Source organism: Ahaetulla prasina, chromosome 5 (assembly GCF_028640845.1).
Source record: "Ahaetulla prasina isolate Xishuangbanna chromosome 5, ASM2864084v1, whole genome shotgun sequence".
NCBI classification, from domain to species: Eukaryota; Metazoa; Chordata; class Lepidosauria; order Squamata; family Colubridae; genus Ahaetulla; species Ahaetulla prasina.
The window spans coordinates 101,741,938-101,763,918 of NC_080543.1; the positions used below are offsets into that span (position 1 = coordinate 101,741,938).

Genomic DNA, 21,981 nt, shown 5'->3' on the forward strand with positions numbered 1-21,981 from the left:
TCTTACCTCTAGCGGCTACGCCGGCTTTGTCCTTAAGGCGGCGCCATTTGGAGCTCCCTTCGCGGAGGTAGGGTTTAAAAAGCAGGTAGGGAAGAGGAAGGGCTAGGAAAGGCGCTGCTCCGCGCCTTTTGAGCTTTCTCGGGAGCGGAGAAAAGCGAAGGGACCCGAAGGGGCTAAGCTTGCTGCTGAACTTGGAAGCCGGATGGTCTTCTGCCGCTGGTGGTCCCTCCAACGTGGAAGCATCGCTGCGCCGCTCCCTAGCCGCCCCGGCTCCTTCTCGCCTCCTGGAAAATACTTCGCTGCTTAGCCGCCAGGCGCTCTCTTCTTGGGAGCCGGGAAGGAGCCCAGCGGTGCCGTCGAAAGCGGCCACCTCGCCGACGCCGCGGTGGGCTTCGGGCTCTTGCAGCCCCAGCAGAGAGGCGGGGGGAGCCCTCCGACCATTCAGTGCTGGAGGAATCCCGAGAGAGCCCTTCCCATGGAGGGGGAGGAAGTGCGGCGAGCGAAGCAAGGGAGCCGGGAAAGCAGCGTCCATAGGTACGCCAAGACCTCGCCGAGCGCGCTTCGCCTCTCCGCCCGGGGTTGGGTTTCGAGGAAGGGGCGTGCGGGTCAACTGGGATTTTGCTTGGCGCGCGCGGTGTGGCCCGTCAGGTGTAGCAGGAAACGAAGGTAGAAGGGCTTTGATAGGATCGCGGACAAAAAACAAAAGGGTGGGGGAGCGCAGCCCCTATGTTTAGGAGGAATTCTCGAGCTCCTTTTCTTGCAAGGAAGGGCTGAACTTCTCTGAAGTGTTTTCCTTTGTTGAGCAGCTGACCTGTCATTCAAGGACTGCGCGCCTAGCTTTTAATGGCAACAGGTTTATCTGGGAGAGCCAGGTGTAGTTGGCTTTGATATTCGGTCAACCGGCGGGGGTGTTTGTTTGCCTGACCGAATCCTGTTTTTAAGGATTTTATTGCTAGTGGCTGTGTTTACCCAACCGCAAATAGGCAACCATGTTTTAATCCAGTTGTTGTCTGAATGCAGATTACCTCAGGATAAGACTTCTTTTTTTAACCTTTGGATAATCTAATACTAGCATTTTCTAGTTTATTTGAGAAGAAATAATGACAATTTATTTTACCTTCCATAGGAGAGTTAAATTTATAAAACAGAGAAATAAGTAAGAGGTCCTTATTTTGGAAATACTTTGTGTAGGCTCTGGGAAATTCTCTTCCTTTTGTTGGGAGTTAGCATGAAGAGCTTTTAAAAAGTAGGATGAGATGATAAGATATTTAGGTAGATGCTCTTCTCAAATCTACTGTTCACAGTTTTCCTGAATGAACATTGAACAATTTCATTTTATTATTTTAAGGTTTAATTGAACGAAAGCTCTGGAGTCAGAGAAGAATATATTAAACAGTATGCAGAGGATGATAGTTACTGGAGAATATGAAGAGGCTAAATGTTGTAAATTACTTAGATTTTCTGGTTGTTTTCAGAATGAAACTGACAAGAGGGACGGATGAGACATCAGGAATGATTAATATTTTCTTCAGAACAAAATAGTGTCTACTGTCCAACACTTATTCCTCTGTTGCACATCAAAATGGGGGAAAGGGACTGATTTCAGACAAAGGGAGTTAGTTTTTTGTTCTTCCATTTTGGGGACAGCCCTTCAGATTGCTAATAGATGTTGGCATGTTTGGTCGTTTCTTGCAAGCAAACTTGAAAGGCAAAACATGAATAGTTGACGTTTTCACTTTAATGTTTTACTAATTTGCTATTCTGTCATGCATGCATAAATTGAAAATCATTGTTTGTAGAATGATGATATAGAAGGAATATACAATATAAAGCAAGTAGCGTAAAACAATTTGAGAAGACATTGTTCTAATTGGAGCTTCTTAAACTTCCTTTGTATTCTTCTTCGAGAAATCTTCTGCATGTTTTTCCCCCTTTTCATTCCATCCTGTCCAATTCTCAGAATTCACCTGGACCAAGTCCCTGCATTTCTTGGCAAAGTTTTCTAAGTTTGCCATCACCTGCTTCCTAGAGCTGAGTGGCCCAAGATCACTCAGTTGGCTTTGTGCCTAACATGGGATTGGAACTCACACTGTTCCATTTGTAGTCTGATGGCCTTAACCACTATTTGGTTAAGAATAGTGGGTGAGAGAAAGAGTAGGGGAGGAAGGGAGAGAGAGAGAGAGGGAGGGAGGGAGGGGAGGAGGGAGAAAATACTTTTGATTGATGTGCTTTTTTGTTTATTTTATATAGCAGTGGAATTCTAATAACTAGTTTGGAGGCTTACCTGATACATTATTTCAGGAATTACAAATTTTTTACTTTAAATGATGCATCAGACTTTTTAAAAAAAATAATATGGATACATCTCAGTAAATCTACTTTTATTTAGGTGGTCTTTGAATTACACAAAGTCCTTGTATGACCATAATGGAACTCAGAATTTCTGTTGTAAGTTATGATGGTTCTAAGTCAAGAAACCTACATGACCAATCTGATTTTACAAACATTTTTGTGCCAGTTTTTAAGTGAACATTGTGGTGGTTAGGTCAATACATTTCTTTTGGTGTTTTTTGTCAGAAACTATCCCAAAAAGCCTGTTTCTGGCAAAAAACAGAGTCACATAACCACAGAATGTTGCAACTGGCCTTAAAGGTGAGCTGGTTACCAAGTAAGCAAAACACAGTCATGAGACTGGAAGGGAAGGTGCCACTGTTAGAATTTTGGAACAAGGTCATAAATATATTGTGGAAGAGTCCATTGTAACTTCAAATGGTCTCTAAGCAGAAACTACTTATACAATTATTTGTTTAGTGAGCAATCAAAATTACAATGGCACTGAAAAAAGTACCTCCAGTCCTTGCATCCAGCCCTTTACATCCAGCCCTTGCACTTATGACCATCACTGCAGCCTCATGTCATGTGATCAGAATTTTGACACATAACCAGCATATATTTGCGATGGTTGCATTGTACTGGGATCATGTGATCATTTGCGGCCTTCCCATCTGGCATTTGACAGGTAAAATCAACGAGGGAAGCCTTTTGTTAAGCAACTGTGGTAGAAAAGTACCACAAATGATTCACTAAGCCTTGCTTACCAACATAAATTCTGCTATGAATTGTGGTTGTAAATCAAGGATTACCTGCACAGCATTGGAAAGCAGATTAATTTTATTACCACTGCAGTACAGTGGATAAACTGAAAGATGGTGCGTTTATAATGCTGTATAATACAAGATTAGATATGAATTTAAAATGTTTTATTTAAATACCTTTTATGGCATGGCTAGTTTCTTCCCCTGTTCTGTTTCAATGCTGCTACTTTCAAAATTGTAATTACGGTTTACACAATGTGGAAACTATAACATGAACTTTCATTTAGAATTTATTTCAGTTGCATGAAATGCATGAAGGAATATTCAGTAACCTGGATAGGTTTTTATGTTACAGGTAGTCCTTGTTATAACAATGCTAACCATGTGACTGTGTGGCTTAGCAATTGCAGTTCCAGAATTCCAGATTACTGTTGTTAAGAGAGGACTGCACAGGTTGTTAAGTGAGAACTTCTCAGGACTGTGTCTTCTGACTTCCTGCCGACTTCCCCATTGACTTTGCTTGTGAGAAGTCAGCAGGAAGGCTGCAAATTGCAGTCACATGACCATGGGTCTGTAAGTATAAGGTCTGGTCATAAATACCACTCACTCAGCACCATTTCAAGTTCAAATACCGAATGAATGGTCATTAAATGAAGACACCTGTAATATGCTCATGTTCTTTGAAAGAAGCAATACATTGTATTGTATCTCCTGGAAATCTTACAAGCACACTGGATTGGCAGTGCAGCATTCGTAAGTGACAAATTGTTTTTAAGGTTCCCAGGTGCATAGAACCTCAACATTCAAAAATTCTTAAAAATTGAATTGTTCAAAATGTTATAAAATATTAATTTTCTCATGCAATATCTTGCAAACTTTGACATTCTCATCTAAATTTCCCATGGGAGAAATTTAGAAATTTCAGATATTTTTAGCTTGATTTTTTTTTACAGTTTTAAAGCTACTTTTATTAGATTAGCCATAGTAACAAAATCTAGCAGATCTGAATGTGCTTCTTTCTCTGTCTTTTATCATCTTGTGAATTAAGTGGGGAGATTGTCTGAGGTTTTTTCATAAACCACTTTGCTGATCTGGGCTCAAGTCTCATTTATCTTATTGTTGTCTTGGTAGCAGATCTTCAAGGCCATTTTCTATATTCACTATAGTTGGTCAGATTACCAGGGACTAACAGGATTGTAGAATTGACTGGGAAGTTTTTTTAAAAAATAATAAAAAGGCAACAGCAACCCTTTTCCATACTGTTTCCCAGAAATGTGCCCAGTTGTGACTGTGTAATCAACAGCAATTATGAACAACTTTTTATTTATAAATATAAATGGGCAGCATACAGCTGAAAACTTCTCTAATACATTATAAAAGCAATAGAATACAATAAACATTAGCTTTTTGATATCATCCAGGCTGATAAAGTAGTTAATGTCAACTAAAATGAGCTCTGTTTGCGTCATTGTTTCTGAAACCAGCTTGTTTAAAATAACTTTATTTTTATGTTAATAGCGTCTAGTTCAGGGCTCACCAAACTTTCAGACCTCAGGGACCACTAAATTCATAATTTTAAATCCCGCAGACCACTAATATGACATGCCTAATGACCGGCTGGGTGGGCGTGGCAAGGTGCGCATGTGACTGGGTGGGCGTGGCCAACTCAATGTCACTCACATTGAGGGGCACCTTGCCAGCCTCTACTCGCTACTCCTCGCCTGCCCGCCTGGGCTCCTTAGGGCCCCAACAGGAATCAATTGCTGGAGCTAAGGAGCCACCATGAGAAAGAGTTGGCAAAACAGCTCAGTTCAAATTAGATCTGACCAAGAAGGAGGCTCGGTAGAAGCACCTCACTGACGACTACCAGCGTAGGCTTTCTAAGCAGAGGGAAGACCTGCAGGAGTACAAGGCCAGGTACCGGCGCCTTGAGGCTCAGCAGGCTGTAAAGGTCAGCCAGTTCCAGGCCATGATGCAGTCCCACTGGAACAAGGCCCTCTGGCTATTTGCCCAAAGCCTTGTACCAGGAGGCCGAAACAAATCCTGTCGGAATTTCTGCCTCCCTCCGACCCACACACAAAGACCCTGAAGGGGGAGACTGTCTGCAGCAACACAAACATTCATTGCACGTATCCAGCCCAGGGGCTGTGGGTTGAGGATCCCTGATTTAGTGCAATATAAAAAATGCAAATTATGTTTTTACGGACCACCAAAATTTTCTTGTGGAACACCAGCTGGTGACCGCTGCTCTAGTTCAAATGAGACATAAATGGAAGTTTTTAAGCATCTTTTCTCCTCCTTTCTTTTTTGGATAGATCTAGAAACGGGGGGAATAAGAAGTGTATCAGTGGTCTCTGGCTATTTTTATCAAATGGTTCCATTGTCCTGAGAAACATCTGCTACTAGCTAGATATCTTGGAACTGAGAAACTTTATGAAATCTGTTTGGCACTGCATTTGTACTTTATTTTCTCTTTCTGTTTTAAGTTTGGGTTAATGAATAACTCTCACTTAACTGCATGCTTTTTATGTCTCTCTAATAATCTTTCTTTTGAAATAGTGTGGATCCATATGGTTTTGAAAGACCAGCTGACTTTGACTACGCAACCTATGAAGAATTCTTTTCTAGATACTTAGTGGTACTCACTAGGAGAGCAATTAAGTGGTCCAAACTTTTAAAGGGAAACACAAGGGTGAAAAAAAACATAAAAGGTAAGATTTTACCATGTTTAAATATGAAATTGGGGCAAATAGTTTTCATTTTAACTTGCAACCTTTTATCTTTTTCAGAAAGTATTTTATAACATTGTAGAACCATCGTTTGGGAGAGCCTGTGCTTCCTAGTTCAGTGTTCTTGTTTGTCATTATTTCTCCAGAAATTTGTGTAGAAATTTGGCAATTAATTGCCAAACAAACAAAAATAAATTAACAAAAGTGCAATAATGCCTTGGACGGTTCTGTGGTTCATCATTGACAAATTGGTCTGTGTAGATTCTGCCCTTGCAAGAAGTTAATCTGTTTATTGGTATAAACATTTGTTAACAGTAATTATTTGTTGCAAAACTGGAACAATGAGTTGTCATCTGTGGACAAAAAGCAGTTTTTCTCACATATTTTTCTAATGCATAGCATTTATAAAAGGCAGATTTATAAATGCAAGTTATTAAATAGGCAAACATACTGTAAATGCTGAATGAATGCATATAATTTGTTTTTAAAGAGTGACCCAGAGTCATTGTTATGAGATGGGTGGCAAATAAATTCAGTAAATAATAAATACATAAAGAGTATAATTATATTTTAGGTAGCAAATCATACTTCGAACTTCTTCATATATTTGTTTCCATTAGTTCTATTTCTGCAATCACGAGAAACTCTCTGAACTTTTGTTTTTGTTTCTGCCGCGGTGATCCCAAAATCACATCTGGTGCAATTCTAGGCTTCCCTAATACTTGTTGGTAGATTTTCAAAGACTATTGAAAAATGCAGCAGAAAAGAAATGTGAGAAAACACAATTTTATAGTCTGAATTGTTCCACAGAAAATAAAGTCTAAACCAATAAGCTAAAACATCCATAGATTTAAGATAGATGTACAGGCAAAGGTTTGATCATTCTGAGAACTGAGATTAATTTGTCATAGCTATCTAAACTGCAGATAATATGTATGCCTGTACTTTATAACAGCCTCCTACTGATATACCTGAAGCAAGAAGAAAAATAAATATAAAGGAAAAGACATTTCTCTGTTTAAAATATTTTGACAGATGAGATTTTAAGTCCAACGTGACATTATTTACTTAACTGGCTTTATGGACACTATTTGAATGATAATGTGCAATTATAAAATTAACAATCTTTTATACCTGGATGAAGCTGTCTATCTAGTCTCGTTCCAGTCCGGCTTCCGACCCGGATACAGCACGGAGACAGCTTTGGTCGCATTGGTGGATGATCTCTGGAGGGCCAGGGATAGGGGTTATTCCTCTGCCCTGGTCCTATTAGACCTCTCAGCGGCTTTTGATACCATCGACCATGGTATCTTGCTGCGCCGGTTGGGGGGATTGGGAGTGGGAGGCACCATGTACCGGTGGTTCTCCTCCTATCTCTCCGACCGGTCACAGACGGTGTTGACAGGGGGCAGAGGTCGACCGCGAGGTGCCTCACTTGTGGGGTGCCGCAGAGGTCGATTCTCTCGCCCCTTCTGTTCAACATCTACATGAAGCCGTTGGATGAGATCATCAGTGGCTTCGGGGTGAGATACCAGCAGTACGCTGATGACACCCAGCTGTACTTTTCCACCCCGGGCCACCCCAATGAAGCTGTTGAAGTGCTGTCCCGGTGTTTGGAAGCCGTACGGGTCTGGATGGGGAGAAACAGGCTCAAGCTTAATCCCTCCAAGACGGAGTGGCTGTGGATGCCGGCATCCCGATTCAGTCAGCTGCAGCCGCAGCTGACTGTTGGAGGCGAGTTACTGGCCCCAAAGGATAGGGTGCGCAACTTAGGTGTCCTCCTGGATGATCGGCTGTCGTTTGAAGATCATTTGACGTCCGTCTCCAGGAGGGCCTTCCACCAGGTTCGCCTGGTTCGGCAGTTCGCCTTCCTTGATCGGGATGCCTTGTGCACAGTCACTCATGCGCTCGTTACCTCTCGCTTGGATTATTGTAATGCTCTCTACATGGGGCTCCCTTGAGGTGCACTCGGAGGCTTCAGTTAGTCAGAATGCAGCTGCGCGGGTGATTGAGGGAGCTAGGCGTAGCTCCCATGTAACACCGCTCCTGCGCAGGCTGCACTGGCTACCTGTGGCCTTCGAGTGCACTTTAAGGTTTTACGACCTTTAAAGCGCTCCATGGCTTAGGGCCTGGGTACTTACGGGACCGCCTGCTGTTACCACATGCCTCCCACCGACCCGTCGCTCTCACAGAGAGGGACTTCTCAGGGTGCCGTCCGCCAAACAATGTCGGCTGGCGGCCCCAGGAAGGTCCTTCTCTGTGGGGCTCCACACTCTGGAACGAGCTTCCCCGGGTTTACGCCAAATTCTGACCTTGGACCTTTCATCACGAACTGAAGACACATCTTTTCATTCGGGGCTGGCTTGAATTTTATCAATTTTAAATTTTATTAATATTTTAAATGGGGTTTTAGTCTATTATATATTTTAACTTCTTAGGCTAACTATAAAATAAGTTTCTTAACCATATTTTAAATTGTACATTGTATTGCCTGTTTTATTTTTGCCTGTACACCGCCCTGAGTCCTTCGGGAGAAGGGCGGTATAAAAATCAAAATAATAAATAAAAATAAATAAAATTGTATCTCCTGGAAATCTTACAAGCACACTGGATTGGCAGTGCAGCATTCGTAAGTGACAAATTGTCTTTAAGATTCCCCGGTGCATAGAACCTCAACATTCAAAAATTCTTAAAAATTGAATTGTTCAAAATGTTATAAAATATTAATTTTCTCATGTGATATCTTGCAAACTTTGACATTCTCATCTAAATTTCCCATGGGAGAAATTTAGAAATTTCAGATATTTTTAGCTTGATTTTTTTTTACAGTTTTAAAGCTACTTTTATTAGATTAGCCATAGTAACAAAATCTAGCAGATCTGAATGTGCTTCTTGCTCTGTCTTTTATCATCTTGTGAATTAAGTGGGGAGATTGTCTGAGGTTTTTTCATAAACCACTTTGCTGATCTGGGCTCAAGCCTCATTTATCTTATTGTTGTCTTGGTAGCAGATCTTCAAGGCCATTTTCTATATTCACTATAGTTGGTCAGATTACCAGGGACTAACAGGATTGTAGAATTGACTGGGAAGTTTTTTTAAAAAATAATAAAAAGGCAACAGCAACCATTTTCCATACTGTTTCCCAGAAATGTGCCCAGTTGTGACTGTGTAATCAACAACAATTATGAACAACTTTTTATTTATAAATATAAATGGGCAGCATACAGCTGAAAACTTCTCTAATACATTATAAAAGCAATAGAATACAATAAACATTAGCTTTTTGATATCATCCAGGCTGATACAGTAGTTAATGTCAACTAAAATGAGCTCTGTTTGCGTCATTGTTTCTGAAACCAGCTTGTTTAAAATAACTTTATTTTTATGTTAATAGAGTCTAGTTCAGGGGTCACCAAACTTTCAGACCTCAGGGACCACTAAATTCATAATTTTAAATCCCGCGGACCACTAATATGACATGCCTAATGATCGGCTGGGTGGGCGTGGCAAGGTGGGCATGTGACTGGGTGGGCATGGCCAACTCATTGTCACTCACATTGAGGGGCACCTTGCCAGCCTCTACTCGCTACTCCTCGCCTACCCGCCTGGGCTCCTTAGGGCCCCAACAGGAATCAATTGCTGGAGGTAAGGAGCCACCATGAGAAAGAGTTGGCAAAACAGCTCAGTTCAAATTAGATCTGACCAAGAAGGAGGCTCGGTAGAAGCACCTCACTGACGACTACCAGCATAGGCTTTCTAAGCAGAGGGAAGACCTGCAGGAGTACAAGGCCAGGTACCGGCGCCTTGAGGTTCAGCAGGCTGTAATGGTCAGCCAGTTCCAGGCCATGATGCAGTCCCACTGGAACAAGGCCCTCTGGCTATTTGCCCAAAGCCTTGTACCAGGAGGCCGAAGCAAATCCTGTCGGAATTTCTGCCTCCCTCCGACCCACACACAAAGACCCTGAAGGGGGAGACTGTCTGCAGCAACACAAACATTCATTGCATGTATCCGGCCCAGGGGCTGTGGGTTGAGGATCCCTGATTTAGTGCAATATAAAAAATGCAAATTATGTTTCTACGGACCACCAAAATTTTCTTGTGGAACACGAGTTGGTAACCGCTGCTCTAGTTCAAATGAGACATAAATGGAAGTTTTTAAGCATCCTCCTTTCTTTTTTGGATAGATCTAGAAACGGGGGGAATAAGAAGTGTATCAGTGGTCTCTGGCTATTTTTATCAAATGGTTCCATTGTCCTGAGAAACATCTGCTACTAGCTAGATATCTTGGAACTGAGAAACTTTATGAAATCTGTTTGGCACTGCATTTGTACTTTATTTTCTCTTTCTGTTTTAAGTTTGGGTTAATGAATAACTCTCACTTAACTGCATGCTTTTTATGTCTCTCTAATAATCTTTCTTTTGAAATAGTGTGGATCCATATGGTTTTGAAAGACCAGCTGACTTTGACTACGCAACCTATGAAGAATTCTTTTCTAGATACTTAGTGGTACTCACTAGGAGAGCAATTAAGTGGTCCAAACTTTTAAAGGGAAACACAAGGGTGAAGAAAAACATAAAAGGTAAGATTTTACCATGTTTAAATATGAAATTGGGACAAATAGTTTTCATTTTAACTTGCAACCTTTTATCTTTTTCAGAAAGTATTTTATAACATTGTAGAACCATCGTTTGGGAGAGCCTGTGCTTCCTAGTTCAGTGTTCTTGTTTGTCATTATTTCCCCAGAAATTTGTGTAGAAATTTGGCAATTAATTGCCAGACAAACAAAAATAAATTAACAAAAGTGCAATAATACCTTGGACGGTTCTGTGGTTCATCATTGACAAATTGGTTGTGTAGATTCTGCCCTTGCAAGAAGTTAATCTATTTATTGGTATAAACATTTGTTAACAGTAATTATTTGTTGCAAAACTGGAACAATGAGTTGTCATCTGTGGACAAAAAGCAGTTTTTCTCACATATTTTTCTAATGCATAGCATTTATAAAAGGCAGATTTATAAATGCAAGTTATTAAATAGGCAAACATACTGTAAATGCTGAATGAATGCATATAATTTGTTTTTAAAGAGTGACCCAGAGTCATTGTTATGAGATGGGTGGCAAATAAATTCAGTAAATAATAAATACATAAAGAGTATAATTATATTTTAGGTAGCAAATCATACTTCGAACTTCTTCATATATTTGTTTCCATTAATTCTATTTCTGCAATCATGAGAGACTCTGAACTTTTGTTTTTGTTTCTGCTGCGGTGATCCCAAAATCACATCTGGTGCCATTCTAGGCTTCCCTAATACTTGTTGGTAGATTTTCAAAGACTATTGAAAAATGCAGCAGAAAAGAAATGTGAGAAAACACAATTTTATAATCTGAATTGTTCCACAGAAAATAAAGTCTAAACCAATAAGCTAAAACATCCATAGATTTAAGATAGATGTACAGGCAAAGGTTTGATCATTCTGAGAACTGAGATTAATTTGTCATAGCTATCTAAACTGCAGATAATATGTATGCCTGTACTTTATAACAGCCTCCTACTGATATACCTGAAGCAAGAAGAAAAATAAATATAAAGGAAAAGACATTTCTCTGTTTAAAATATTTTGACAGATGAGATTTTAAATCCAACGTGACATTATTTACTTAACTGGCTTTGTGGACACTATTTGAATGATAATGTGCAATTATAAAATTAACCCAATTACCCCAATACCTGGATGAAGCTGTCTATCTAGACCCGTTCCAGTCCGGCTTCCGACCTGGATACAGCACGGAGACAGCTTTGGTCGCATTGGTGGATGATCTCTGGAGGGCCAGGGATAGGGGTTATTCCTCTGCCCTGGTCCTATTAGACCTCTCAGCGGCTTTTGATACCATCGACCATGGTATCTTGCTGCGCCGGTTGGGGGGATTGGGAGTGGGAGGCACCGTGTACCGGTGGTTCTCCTCCTATCTCTCCGACCGGCCGCAGACGGTATTGACAGGGGGGCAGAGGTCGACCGCGAGGTGCCTCACTTGTGGGGTGCCGCAGGGGTCGATTCTCTCGCCCCTTCTGTTCAACATCTACATGAAGCCGTTGGGTGAGATCATCAGTGGCTTCGGGGTGAGATACCAGCAGTACGCTGATGACACCCAGCTGTACTTTTCCACCCCGGGCCACCCCAATGAAGCTGTTGAAGTGCTGTCCCGGTGTTTGGAAGCCGTACGGGTCTGGATGGGGAGAAACAGGCTCAAGCTTAATCCCTCCAAGACGGAGTGGCTGTGGATGCCGGCATCCCGATTCAGTCAGCTGCAGCCGTAGCTGACTGTTGGAGGCGAGTTACTGGCCCCAAAGGATAGGGTGCACAACTTAGGTGTCCTCCTGGATGAACGGCTGTCATTTGAAGATCATTTGACGGCCGTCTCCAGGAGGGCCTTCCACCAGGTTCGCCTGGTTCGGCAGTTGCGCCCCTTCCTTGATCGGGATGCTTTGTGCACAGTCACTCATGCGCTCGTTACCTCTCGCTTGGATTACTGTAATGCTCTCTACATGGGGCTCCCCTTGAGGTGCACTCGGAGGCTTCAGTTAGTCCAGAATGCAGCTGCGCGGGTGATTGAGGGAGCTAGGCGTAGCTCCCATGTAACACCGCTCCTGCGCAGGCTGCACTGGCTACCTGTGGCCTTTCGAGTGCACTTTAAGGTTTTGGTTACGACCTTTAAAGCGCTCCATGGCTTAGGGCCTGGGTACTTACGGGACCGCCTGCTGTTACCACATGCCTCCCACCGACCCGTACGCTCTCACAGAGAGGGACTTCTCAGGGTGCCGTCCGCCAAACAATGTCGGCTGGCGGCCCCCAGGGGAAGGTCCTTCTCGGTGGGGGCTCCCACACTCTGGAACGAGCTTCCCCCGGGTTTACGCCAAATTCCTGACCTTCGGACCTTTCATCACGAACTGAAGACACATCCATTCATTCGCGCGGGGCTGGCTTGAATTTTATCAATTTTAAATTTTTTATTAATATTTTTAAATGGGGTTTTAGTCTATTATATATTTTAACTTCTTAGGCTAACTATAAAATAAGTTTCTTAACCATATTTTAAATTGTACATTGTATTACCTGTTTTATTTTGCCTGTACACCGCCCTGAGTCCTTCGGGAGAAGGGCGGTATAAAAATCAAATAAAATAAAATAAATAAATAATAAATAAATAATAATAACAATCTTTTATAAACGGATGATTAGATTGTCAATTCAATTAGCAAATGAGATATTGATAGGATTCAAAAGGGAAGTGATATTTGGCCTTTGTTCAAGTTGGTGCCCTCAACATATAGCTAGACTAAACCTACCATCTTATTATACAGAGAAATCCGGAATAGAAAGTGAAAATCTGATTTGGAGTGTGTACGAAGTACACATATTACACTTCTTTCTGGAACTGGGGCTGCTGCTTATTATTAAGCCAAGAAAAGACACATTTAAGTATATGTTGATAGTTATCATGTGTGTATCCCTGTGTGCTCTGTATAATATTTTCCTGAATCACATTGCTATACCACACTACTAAATTATTATGGTGAAAGGAGTTAGGTTAAGCTGCACGTGTGTAATGAATATTTAAATAAGATTTGATTCAGCACATCATAACCATGCCCATACACAGATTTCAGAATTCCAGAAATACATTCTGGGCATCCAAATGACTCTTCTTTGTGGTTAATAGAGTAATCCTTCAACAATAGAAAGATAAATGTAAGTATGGCCCCCATTTTTCAACGGATTGAAGACAGAATCTTCTCTGACAAATTAAGAAGGAGCTGCTTAGAGACAGCTTATGAATGGAAGATCACAAATATGATTGTCTTTATTGAAACTTTATATACATATACATCTATGAAAAGGAGTCCCAACATACTCATATCAGGGGTGTCAAACTCGATTTCATTGAGGGCCACATCAGGGACTGGGTTGGGCGTGGCCAGGGTGGGCGTGGCCAGTTTGACATCACTCGTGTCGGGGGTGCCTATGACCCAAACACTCTGCCAGAGAAAACAGGCTCCCAAGCTCCATTTTCTGCTGGGACGGCCTCCTAAACCTGTTTTCGCTGTCAGAGGGCTGCAGGAGGCTGTCCTGGCCAAAAATGGACCCTGGGAGGGCCACACGCGGCCCTCCTGAGATCTGTTTTTACAGGTAGAGGCACCGCGAGCCAGTCTGCTGTTTGCAGAGTGGCCCCACGGGCTACATCTAAGCACTCCTGCTCTATATGATCTTTTGTCATTGCCCTCTTGTTTTCCTTTCCTTTTTTCCTTTTCTCTAATTTTCGTTATTTTGCTTCTCTTTCTCTCTTTTTCTCTCCTTCCCTCCCTCCCTCCCTCTTTCTTTCTTTCTCTCTCTCTCTCTCTCTCTCCAAGCTTGACTATAAATTTAAACATTTAAGATGAAAATCTCTATACTTATGAAAATACAGAGTTCTTTCTTTCTTGACAAGCTTTTAATTTACAGTCAAACAAAACAATACATTTTTAGTACCTCCAGAAATTAACTGTGCTGTAAAATTCTCCATTGGTAGCTTTATTTTATTCTTCAGGCAGAGAAAAAAAATGGCTTCATGGTCTGAAGAACTCAAAGCAGCTTTCTCTCATTTGAGATCTGGGCTCTCTTTCAAAAAGATAGCAGCATTAAGGAATAATGGGTATGCATGTAGCCCCAATCCCCCCTCCCCTGTTCTTCTTTACTGAATGACACCTTATTTCAGAATCAGTAGCTGTGCCAGGGAAGGGTCAGCAATAAAGAAAAAGAGAAGACCAACATATTCAGATATACTGGTGTGTGTTTTTTTTGTATAAATAACCCAGAGAAAAATCCAATTTATCAGGTAGCAGGGGCATGTACTGCTATCTGAATTGGTGCATTTTAAAATGAGAGCTCTGTTTGGATGTTCACCTAAGCCATTTGTTTTTTCTTTCAATTTTTTCCTCATTTAGCGTTATATAATCCAGTCATGGTGGTTTACTTAACAAACTATTGTTTAGTATTATATTGAATGAATTGAACCATTAGTCATATTCTCTCTGTATAAGTGGGGCTTGTAGCATATTTACCTGTTTAAGTTCTTCCCTTAAGTATGTATATCTCTATAATTACATAATCTTGGTGATTGTAAATTTTAATGAGTCTTAAAATGTTATTAAAAGGCTATGATTTTCTGAATAGCAAACATTAAACTACAAATCTTCCAGGGAACCCTTTGAAAAGAGTTTTAATATATAGTGGAAATTAGGTTCTCTGTTCTTCTGAGAAGCAGAAAAATAGGAAAAAAATCAGAGTAATGGAACATCTTTTCTTGATAAATCCCTTAAATGATGCACTGGGACACCTAGCATAGCAGTTAAGAGGTTCCTTCTTCATACAAGCATGTTATGATAAAGATTGGCAATGTGCGTGTTTACTCACAACATAGGGTGAGGTGGCAGAACTTGGGAGTTTGAGCTGATTAACTTCTATAGATAAGACACTATGATAGCCAGGCCAAAATCCTTTCTATTTTCCAAGTTAGTCTCATGGAAAGCTTATCCTCTTTTTCATCTGGCAGATTTTAGGCAGCTTCTTACAGTTAGTGCAAGAGACCTGAAGCAACTCCAAAATTATTGTGGTTATTGGTATGTCTATCTTGAAGGACAATATGAAAATATAATGTTAGAATGAAACACTAATAACATTGAATTCACCATGACCAAGGGTTAAATCCAACAGGTTCTGACAGGTTCTGGAGAACTGGTAGTGAAAATTTGAGCAGTTCGGAGAACCGGTAGCAGAAACTTTTGAGTAGTTTGGAGACCTGGTAAATAGTTTGGAGACCTGCTACCTGCTACCTGTTTGGAGACCTGCTACCTGCTACCTGCTACCTGTTTGGAGACCTGGTAAATACCACCTCTGGCTGATCCCAGAGTGGGGTGGGAATGGAGATTTTGCAATATCCTTCCCCCAGGAATGGGGAGGGAATGGGGATTTTGCAGTATCCTTCCCCAGGAATGGGATTTTGCAGTATCCTTCCCTGGAGTTGGGTGGGAATGGAGATTTTGCAATATCCTTCCCCAGGAATGGGGAGGAATGGGATTTTGCAGTATCCTTCCCCAGGAATGGGATTTTGCAGTATCCTTCCCCTCCCACCCCCACCAAGCCATGCCCACAGAACTGGTAGTAAAAAAATTTGGATTTCACCACTGACCTTGACGTATGACAGTGCAAGATGATCCTGTATCTCCACTGTTAATATGTTTAATATATTTTAATTATTTATAACTTTAATTAATGGGTTTTAATGGGTTTTAATGGGTTTTATTATTTGCTAAATTTTAATTGCGGCCAAATTGAATAAGTTTTTTAGTGGTATTTTAATAGTATTTATTTTGTAATAGGACTGTTTATTTTATCTGGCTGTAAACCGCCCTGAGTCCTTCGGGAGAAGGGCGGTATAAAAATTTAAATAGTAAATAAATAAATAAATAAATAATAAATAAATAAATAAATACCACCTCTGGCTGATCCCAAAGTGGGGTGGGAATGGAGAGTTTGCAATATCCTTCCCCCAGGAATGGGGAGGGAATGGGGATTTTGCAGTATCCTTCCCCTGGAGTTGGGTGGGAATGGAGATTTTGCAGTATCCTTCCCCTGCCACCCCCACCAAGCCATGCCCACAGAACTGGTAGTAAAAAAATTTGGATTTCACCACTGACCTTGACGTATGACAGTGCAAGATGATCCTGTATCTCCACTGTTAATATGTTTAATATATTTTAATTATTTATAACTTTAATTGTTGGGTTTCATTATGGCATCCTTTTACATGTTCAAATATGCATTTTAATTTATTACAGTTAAACGCTATATCAGAAAAGGCATTCCAAATGAGCACCGTGCTGAAGTCTGGATGGTAGTGAGTGGTGCTAGGTCTCACATGGATCACAACCCAGGCTATTACCAGAAATTATTGGAAGGAGACCAAAACAGCAAACTTGTGGAAACTATTATGACAGGTTAGCTTCAAAATACATGTCTCTATACATCATTTTGTGTATGTGTGTATTAGGATTTTGTTGTCCACATTTCCCTTGAATTATGGAGATACATAAAAATAGCTAATTATTGTTTTGGACAGAAGCAATGTCTTTTTATGTCAATTAAAACTTTATCTTAAGAACCACTGAATTATTTTTCCTCGTGTCTTGCTATCTGTCAAAAAATTGGCAGATATGTTGCCATTAGTCTAGTACTCATTCGAATATAATAAGTTTTAGTTCCTGCAAGTTTAGAATTCTGTGATAACTTTTCCATTTACTTGCTGCAACTTAATTTTTTGAAATTACAGTAGTTATGGGAATATGAGAGATAGTCCTAGAGTAGCTAAATAATGACTGAACAGTTCTACACCAGATTTTCCCAACTGTCTCACAGTTGTGCTGGGATTTTAGTTCTAAAAATGTCCACAGCAGAAGAGTGTAAAATTCCAACACATCTAGACAACACTATGTTTGAGAAGACTGTTTTAAACAAGTGAAGCTGGTTTTCTGCAACTACCTTTATATATATTCACAAGGTGAATCTTTCTCCACCTTGTGCCTACGGCTATTTTGGGCTGCAACCTCTGACCCAGTTCAGCTGGTGGAAGTTTTAAGCTCTGAAGGTCATCAGGTTGTGGAACACTAAAACTGAATGCTGAAATTTTTTACTCTATTTATGTTGCTGCTGCCTTAGCTTGGAAGTTAAATTACATTTTTAAAAAAAAAGTTTTTGGAACTACCTTGATAGATTAATTTGGAGGAATTCATAGGAAAGAAAAAAGCAAATGTTGTACGGAGACTTCTGGTTGAAGTTACGGCAAGAATGGCTGGAAAATAGTGGGCTCCTCTGAGTCTTGCAAAATCCAGCCAGCAACTGCTGTCAGGATACCCTACGGCAGGGGTCACCAACCTTTCGGATTCAGGACCACTAAATTCATAATTTTAAATCCTGCAGACCACTAATATGAATCCAGGACGCCACTCGCTGAAGCACCTGTACTCCCAGTGGCGGGATGGGGTCCTTCAGGCACATAGTTTGGCCTAAGAAAGAAAGAAAAATATCTCTCTCTCTCTCTCTCTCTGTCTCATCTCTTTCTCTCTCTCTCCCTCTGTCTCTTTGTCTGTCCCTCTCATTTCTTTCTCTCTCTCTCCTCTCTCTTTCTCTTTCTCTCTCTCCTCTCTCTCTTTCTCTTTCTCTCTCTCTCATCTGTCTCTCTCCTGTCTCCCTCTCTCTTTGTCTGTGTCTCATCTCTTTCTTTCTCTCTCCCTCCCCTTTCTTTGTCTCTCTCTCTCATCTCTCTTTCTCTCTCATCTCTTTCTCTCTCCCCCTCTCTTTGTCTATCTGTCTCTCTCATCTCTTTATCTCTCTCTCATCTCTCTCCTCTCTCTTCCTCTCTTCCTCTCTCTCTCCTCTCTTTGTCTCTCTCCCCTCTCTGTCCCCCCTCTCTTTGTCTGCCTCTCTCTCTCTCTCATCTTTCTTTCTTCTCTCATCTCCCCCCCCCCAGCAATTTACCTTCTTGCATCAAGCAGCCTGGTCAGTTTCAGCACAGTCTGATTTAGCACAAGCAGCTGATTGGCGGACGGATCGGCCTTCCGGAATGCCATCTATCAGCTGTTCCAGGCTGTGGGGATCACCAATGCTCGTCATTGCTATCGCTGCCCATTGCTGCAGCCGCCTATTGTCACCTCTGCGTGCCCCATTTTCGGCCTCAGCGTGTCTTGTTTTTGACCCGTTCCAGGCAGTAGGGATCGCTGCCACCACCACATCTGGAACAGGCCAAAAACAGGACATGTATAGACGTATGGACTTGACCATGCTGGGTTGCTCTAGAGAAAAAATAGTGTAGAACATTATCCATATAGCCATTTACAAGTAGTCTTTGACTTATAGAATAGAATAGAATTTTTATTGGCCAAGTGTGATTGGACACACAAGGAATTTGTCTTGGTGCATATGCTCTCAGTGTACATAAAAGAAAAGATACGTTCATCAAGGTACAACATTTACAACACAATTGATGATCAATATATCAATATAAATCATAAGGATTGCCAGCAACAAGTTATAGTCATACAGTCATAAGTGGAAAGAGATTGGTGATGGGAACTATGAAACGATTAATAGTAGTGCAGATTCAGTAAATAGTCTGACGGTGTTGAGGGAATTATTTGTTTAGCAGAGTGATGGCCTTCGGGAAAAAACTGTTCTTGTGTCTAGTTGTTCTGGTGTGCAGTGCTCTATAGCGTCGTTTTGAGGGTAGGAGTTGAAACAGTTTATGTCCAGGATGCGAGGGATCTGCAAATATTTTCACGGCCCTCTTCTTGATTCGTGCAGTATACAGGTCCTCAATGGAAGTCAAATGACTGCATTTGAGCCCAAAATTTCTGTTGCTAAGCAAGGCAGTTGTTAAGTGACTCATGCCCCTTTTTTGTCACTGTTATTAAGTGAAACACTATAGTTGTAAAGTGAATCATACTTTGGCTTCTTCTATTGACTACTTATCAGATGATCCCTAAGAAAGTTGCAAATGACAGTCCCAGGAACCCAATATGCGGCAGCCGTCATACATGCCAGTTACCAAGTCCTCAAATTTTAATTACATGACTGTGGGGATGCTGCAATGGTGATAAGTGTGAGAACTGTTCATAAATCACTTTTTCCAGTGCCAGTAACTATGAACAGTCGCTCAATGAAAAGTGAAGGACTGCCTTTATAGTGCTTTGTGGCTGTTCTAAAATCCTAACCTAATATTGCATAAGTATGCAGTAACATACAACTGTTTAAACATCTCTACAAGCACCACTGCTTCCTATACCATCCACTCTAACCTGCAGGATTCTCTGGATAGTTTCAGTGCCTGCTAATTTAACTTTTCATTTATTAAAGTGGGAATTAGAATACTAAATAGGATTCAGATTTGGTCACATTCAAAGCAAACCTATTTTACCTGAAAACTGGGCATGCCCAGAAATGCGGAAAGGAGGAGGAAGAACATGATGAAAAATTCTTGATACTTGAGCTAAAATGCATTATTTAATTATATTTTAGCTGTCCCTTTATCCCTTCAAATATAGCTACTGTATATATTCATATAAGTTAGTCTTTGCTCATAGTTCTTAGGAGTGATACTGTATATTTCTTAAAGCTAGAGTGATTGCAAACAAGTACATTTTACTGAATTTATTGGAAGTTATTTTTAAATAACTTTGACACAGAAACATATTAGTTTAACAGGGGCAGGTTTCTCAGCCCTTTAATTTCATATATATTTTTTTAGCTGGTTTTGGTATTTAAGGTGCAGCAGTAAATGTAATTAAACCACAAACTTAAAAAAATAGAGACAAACATATATTTTTATAATATAATTCTATGTTTCTTTTTACTTATTTGAAGTTAAATTCCATTCAATAATTATTCATATTTAGGATGCATCTAGAACTGCAGTCTGGCAAGAATTGATGGGTTTTGTAGGATAAAAGAAAAACAAAGCCAACTAGAATTTTTCTAAAATGTTTGATGTAGGTTTTTACTTTTGAGCAAAATATTATCTGTCTTATCATTTGTTTAATCATAAATTCATGCATAAGTTGGGGGCCCAATTTGATTCAATTCCCAAAACTTGGTTCCCATGGATTAATTTTTAACATGTTTCCTTTTTCATAGACATAAATAGGACATTTCCAGATAATATAAAATTCCGCAAAACTGCTGTTCCTTGTTTACAGAAAACACTCTACAATGTATTAGTAGCATATGGGCACCATAATCCATCTGTGGGATATTGCCAGGTATGTAATACTAAAACTATGTTATTTTTGAGGTACAAAATAATAGCAAACAAACTTCACGTCATTAAATTTTATTCCTGTAGAATGCTACTTATATTTCAATAGCTTAAAACATGCAGTCTAGTTGTTTTTCAGCTTGAACCTCTTTGGAATCACATTTGAGATTGAAGACTGCCTACCCAGCACTGGAACTGGGTTTAAGAAGACGTACTGTTCCACATATGTTTCAGGATCTATAAACTCTCTCTCTACCAGTTACAAGTGATAGCGGACAAGTGGGAATGTGCAAAGAAGAAGGGCACCGTCAACATGTCATTAAGAATGTATTCTAAGTTTTGTCTCCTATTTTCTACCACTTTTGATCATATTTGAACTAAACTCAATCACTTGGAACAAGTCTTATTGGTTAAGTTTATACTTTGTAATAAACCACGATTGACTAACCCACAAACATCTATAATGTGCTAAGACAAACCAGATCAAGCATATTATAATTAAATATATTTGATAGATTTCAAAGGATCAAATATATTTGATAGATTTCAAAGGATCAAATATATTTGATAGATTTCAAAGGATCAAATATATTTGATAGATTTCAAAGGATCAAATATATTTGATAGATTTCAAAGGAATGGATATTGTCACATCAAGATTGCGAACTAGGCTTTAAATTTAATCCAAAACCTTTTAATGATTCGGATGAGAGCCAGTTTGGTATAATGTTAAGGCACCAGGCTAGAAAGCAAGAGACTGTGAGTTCAAGTCCTATCCTAGCTATGAAAACCATCTTGGGCCAGTAACTTTCTTTCAACCCAACTCACCTCACAAGGTTGTTGTGAACAAAATAGGAGAAGGAAGGTGTGTTGGGTATGTTTGCCACCTTGATTTATTTGTGAAAACAATAAATGCAGAATATGAATGAATGGTGGTTTGGGTCTCAGCAGTTGAACAGTATCTTAGATTAAGAACCATCTGTCTTTACACAAAAGGAAAAAAACAGATCATGCCAGACTAATCTTATTGCATTCTTTGACAAAGTGACAAAATTAGTAGACCAGAGGAATGCTGTTGATATAATTTACTTGGACTTCAGTAAAGCATTTGATAAAGTAGACCATAACCTACTACTAGATAAAGTAGACCATAACCTACTACTAGATAAAGTAGACCATAACCTACTACTAGATAAAGTAGACCATAACCTACTACTAGATAAAGTAGACCATAACCTACTACTAGATAAAGTAGAAAAATGTGGGTTAGACAGCACCACCACCAGATGGATTCGTAACTGGCTGACCAAC

The 21,981-nt window shown here is 40.3% G+C and overlaps 1 protein-coding gene across 2 annotated transcripts in view; it reads left to right on the forward strand.

Moving 5' to 3' along the window:
- The first annotated feature begins 23 nt into the window (after window positions 1–23).
- Window positions 24–21,981, forward strand: part of GRTP1 (growth hormone regulated TBC protein 1) — a 40,585-nt gene continuing 18,627 nt past the window's right edge. Inside the window, exons 1-4 of one of the 2 annotated variants that reach the window (XM_058185996.1) lie at window positions 24–534; window positions 5,655–5,806; window positions 16,703–16,861; window positions 20,550–20,674. In XM_058185996.1, coding sequence (XP_058041979.1) covers window positions 476–534; window positions 5,655–5,806; window positions 16,703–16,861; window positions 20,550–20,674 — 495 coding nt within the window. In that variant the 5' untranslated portion in view covers window positions 24–475. Of the gene's footprint in view, window positions 535–5,654; window positions 5,807–10,204; window positions 10,405–16,702; window positions 16,862–20,549; window positions 20,675–21,981 lie in introns of those variants that run through there. The other variant, XM_058185997.1, reaches the window with a different exon arrangement.